Source organism: Micromys minutus (genome assembly GCF_963924665.1).
Source record: "Micromys minutus genome assembly, chromosome: 5".
NCBI lineage: Eukaryota > Metazoa > Chordata > Mammalia > Rodentia > Muridae > Micromys > Micromys minutus.
In genome coordinates, this window is record NC_137974.1 from 69,673,926 (window position 1) to 69,678,992 (window position 5,067).

Below are 5,067 nucleotides of genomic sequence, written 5' to 3' on the forward strand. Positions count from 1 at the left end.
TACAGGCCCTTCACTTGCTTAGTTAGAATCACACCAAGGTATTTCATAGTTTTGTGACTATTGTGAAGGGTATCTTTTTTCCAATTTCTTTCTCAACATGTTTGTTATTTGAGTGTAGGAAGGCTACTGATTTGTTTGAGTTAATTTTTTATCCAGCCACTTTGCTGAATTTGTTTATCAGCTGTAGGAGTTCTCTGGTGGAATTTTTGGGGTCACTTAAATACACTATCATGTCATCTGCGAAGAGTGGTGTTTTTATCTCCTCCTTTCCGATTTGTATCCCCTTGATCTCCTTTTGCTGTCTAATTGCTCCAGCCAGGACTTCCAGTACTATGTTGAATAGGTAGGGGAAGAGTGGGCAGCCTTGTCGAGTCCCTGATTCTAGTGGGATTGCTTCAAGTTTCCCACCATTAAGTTTGATGTTGGCTGTTGGTTTGCTGTATATTGCTTTTATTATGTTTAAGTATGGACCTTGGATTCCTGTTCTTTCCAGGACTTTTAACATGAAGGGGTGTTGAATTTTGTCAAATGCTTTCTCAGCATCTAGTGAGATGACCATGTGATTTTTTTCTTTGAGTTTGTTTATATGGTGGATTACATTGATGGATTTCCTTATATTAAACCATCCCTGCATCCCAGGGATGAATCCTACTTGGTCATGATGAATGATCGTTTTGATATGTTCTTGGATTCGGTTTGCAAGGATTTTATTGAGTATTTTTGCATCAATGTTCATAAGTGAGATTGGTCTGAAGTTCTCTTTCCTTGTAGAGTCTTTGTGTTGTTTAGGAACGAGGGTTATTGTAGCCTCAAAAAATGAATTGGGTAATATTCCATCTGATTCTATCTTGTGGAATAGTTTGGAGAGTATTGTTGTTATGTCCGCAATAAATGTCTGATAAAATTCTGCACTGAAACTGTCTGGACCTGGGCTTTTTTTGGTTAGGAGTCTTTTGAGAACTGACTCTTTAGGTGTTATGGGATTATTTAGATTTAAGTCAGGAGGCAAACAATCCAAAATACTTCAGGAAGTTTCTGAAATTGACCAGATTCATTAAATTCTTTCCTTCCACGAGTAGACAATTAGATTGCTCATAAGACCCAAAGTGAAAAGAAGACTCTCAGATCAGACCAGCTGCCTAGAAGAATCAGAAACCAGTCAGGCTGCTTAGAAGGGGTTTAGAATACCCAAGTCACTTGGAAAGCATACTCTCCAACCTGTTGAGCTACTTTCAGGATGTTCCTTTATGTAACTTCAATAAAATTCACTAGCTCTCAAAAAAAAAAAAAAAGTGATCTGACATCATTTACCAAGTGTTGAGTTAAAGAAAAAAAAATTGACCACAGAGCATGGAAGTAACACCACTTGAAAATCAATATACTTGGTGGCATTACCAGGAAGCACATGTCACCCATTAGTACTTCCCAAAATCAATACCCCTCGTCATAGCACGTGGAATTAATACTATCTAGTGATAACACCTGTACTTCAGTCTATTAACTGGCATCCTTTGGAGTTGGTATCATACAGGGATACTACTTGGAAGTTAGTTCTACCCAGTGGTGTCATTTGGAATCAGTGCCACACAGTATTTCTACCTGGAAGCCAGTACCTCCTATGGCACTTAAGGGAAGTCTATAGTTAGCAAAACACATATGTAAAGAATGAATTAAGAAGGAGCTCAAAAAAAAAGCTTATCTTATGTACAGTTGGAAATTATTTATATACAACTTATTTGAAAGACTTTGGGATTTATCTAAGAAGAGAATTTGTGAATATCGGCCACATTACTGTAAATCTTATGAAAAAGCAAATAAACTAAAGTAATTAACATTCTGAGAAAAGGAAAATAAAAGAATGAATTCAAGGGGAAAGAGCCCTAATTTTAAACATACAGGGGACACTACTCAAATTGCTTTAGAGTACCATAGTTCCATCGACCTTTCCCTTTTCTACAGATGTTCCTCTGAAGCAATTTCCTGAGTAACAAAAAGATAAAACAGTATACCCATATATATCAAAACACAAAAACACTTCCTACAGGTACAATTCTTCAATTTTATAATTTAATTTTTTATGTTATTGCTTCTAACTTTTCATTATTTTTAAATGACTTTATTTATTTTTAGATGTTGAAATTATCATTTGAAATGTATTACATAAATTAACATTCATTTTATACGTTAGAGGAAAGACTGAGTTAGAAGTATTATTGAATGTTGATAGTTCAAGGGAAGGTATCATTCTTTCTTGACTGACTCTCAGATAACTTTTTTTTCAGATAAGTTTGAAGATTCCCACCATGTGTAATTTTATTAATTCAAAATTCTCAACAATATTCCTTGAATTATACGTAAAATCGATAAGCCAGGAAATTCAACCTCAGAAATACAATGATATTTACAAGATACCTCAATTCTTAGAAGTGAAGTTTTTTTATTTAACATGGTTTTACAAGAGTGACTAATGCCACTCTCAGGACATGTCTTGAGATAAACTGAACAGTGTATGTGGGTTGTGGGTCATATCCCCTTGTGAAAAAGGAACATGCGACTGTGCTGGAGTACACTTTCCACCTGGTGCACCTGCTTCCCTTGCAGGACACTGCAGTGATATAATCAGAAACCTGTACTTTCTTAAGAAAAATTATGAAGCACAAAATCTTACCTTAATTCTGATTTCACAGTGGGCAACACACAAATCTGATCTCTGAAAACAGAACTGTAGGGGAGACAGCAGCCAGAGGATGTCATTCACTGCAAGGTGGAAACCTAATTTTATTCAGCCAGAGAAAGGACTTTGAGAAATGAACTAACTCACTTCTAGTCTTAGAATTTGCTTTGGGAGAAAATAGAACTTTCAGCCCAGTCTTTCTTGTAATGTATAAAATGAATTTTAATTTTTGTAATACATTTCAGATGATAATTTCAATATCTGAAAATAAATAAAGTAATTTAATAATAGTCAAAAGTTAGAAGCAATAACATAAAAAATTGAGTCATAAAAAAGTAAATTATAATTTGTGTTTTGTTGTTTCAAGCCTTTCTCTTTTCATATAAAATTTCTTATGCTTATTTTCTACGCATTAAAGATTTAGGTGATTATAAAATATAAATGTTTCCTTGGGTTTAGGGGTAAAATTAGGTTCCTAAAAGATGTTGTTATCAATAGTCAAGATAGAAAAAGCTTCCCTTTGACTCAATATAACTAGTTTTAACTTTTAAATTTTATTGCTTATATAGTGCTGTCTTTTTCTTTAATATAAAGTCACTCTAATTAAAAGTGCTTCTAAGGTAGTTAGTAATATTTTAAATTGTTTGATGATGTTGCTGCTGCATTAATCTAATACAATTGTCTGAAGTGATCTGTTATGTAATCTAGCAACTTCAGAAATTGCAGTGAAAATTATTTGGACCTTTTGCAAATTGCTAAGGACAAAATCATTTGGATTTGTCTGTTTTGATCATGCTAGTCACGGTTGGCTGCCGAGTGTCAGGATTTAATGACCTAATGGAGGACATCTCACCTCTATATGCTATTTTGGCAGTTGTTGCTTATATTTAGGAATGATTAAAAACTAATGTTTTATTTGTCTCCTCTCCGAGTAAATGTCAGTATTACTTTGAACAGTAAAGGGAACAAGACATGATATCCCTGTTCTGATTTTAGTTCTTTCTTGGGCATTGCCAGAATTTGCGAGTTTATGTAGCAACAGAACACACTAGAGCAACCTGTACTCATTTTCTACTTCATCTTTGTCCTGTTAGGATCTGATTCTAAGTCAAAGAAAGGCAATTGGCGGCAGTATGTGAAACTGGGGAATTCATGTGGAGGTCAGAGTGAAAGCAGGTGTGAGTGGATGCAACAGAAGGAGTCATGGCTGCCAAAGTGTTTGAGTCCATCGGAAAGTTCGGCCTGGCCTTAGCAGTTGCAGGAGGCGTGGTGAACTCTGCTTTATATAACGTGGATGCTGGACACAGAGCCGTCATCTTTGACCGATTCCGTGGCGTACAGGACATTGTGGTAGGGGAAGGGACTCACTTTCTCATCCCTTGGGTACAGAAACCAATTATCTTTGACTGCCGCTCTCGACCACGGAATGTACCAGTCATCACTGGGAGCAAAGCCTTGCAGAATGTCAACATCACACTACGCATCCTTTTCCGGCCGGTGGCCAGCCAGCTTCCTCGAATCTACACCAGTATTGGTGAGGACTATGATGAGCGGGTGCTGCAGTCCATCACCACAGAGATCCTCAAGTCGGTGGTGGCTCGATTCGATGCCGGAGAATTGATTACCCAGAGAGAGCTGGTCTCTAGGCAGGTGAGCGATGACCTCACGGAGCGAGCAGCAACATTTGGGCTCATCCTGGATGATGTGTCCCTGACACATCTGACCTTCGGGAAGGAGTTCACAGAGGCAGTAGAAGCCAAACAGGTGGCTCAGCAGGAAGCGGAGAGAGCCAGATTTGTGGTGGAAAAGGCTGAACAGCAGAAGAAGGCAGCCATCATCTCTGCTGAGGGGAACTCCAAGGCAGCTGAGCTGATCGCCAACTCGCTGGCCACAGCAGGTGACGGCCTGATTGAGCTGCGGAAGCTGGAAGCTGCTGAGGACATTGCCTACCAGCTCTCCCGCTCTAGGAACATCACCTACCTGCCAGCAGGGCAGTCCGTACTCCTCCAGCTTCCCCAGTGAGGCAGGCCACGGCCTCCATCATTCTGGATGATGCCTTCCTTCTGCCCCACCCCAGAAATCACTGTGAAATTGAATGATTGGCTTAAAGTGAAGGAAATAAAGGTAAAATCACTTCAGAAAAAAAAAAAAGAAAAGAAAAGAAAGGCAATTGGCAATGAAGTAGGAAGAAATATCAACAAAGAACATCTATGTGTTTTAATCTGTTCATTTCTGTATTTCATTATGATTTTATTTACATGTGGCAAGTATTTTATCATACCTCTCAGTAGGAAAAAAAATGATAGTTTTATTGTCACAAAATTACAACACTAGTTCTATACAAGGAGGTCCCTGCATTTCTTTCTAGGCACCAGTGATGATGGAGAATGTGG

At 38.0% G+C, this 5,067-nt stretch overlaps 1 protein-coding gene across 1 annotated transcript; it reads left to right on the forward strand.

The window, feature by feature from the left end:
- The first annotated feature begins 3,822 nt into the window (after nucleotides 1–3,822).
- On the forward strand, nucleotides 3,823–4,789 carry LOC308420804 (prohibitin 1-like). Its single transcript, XM_080917056.1, has one exon. The coding sequence runs from the start codon at nucleotides 3,878–3,880 to the stop codon at nucleotides 4,694–4,696; it is 819 nt and encodes a 272-aa protein (XP_080773182.1). The 5' UTR covers nucleotides 3,823–3,877; the 3' UTR covers nucleotides 4,697–4,789.
- Nucleotides 4,790–5,067: the final 278 nt, after the last annotated feature.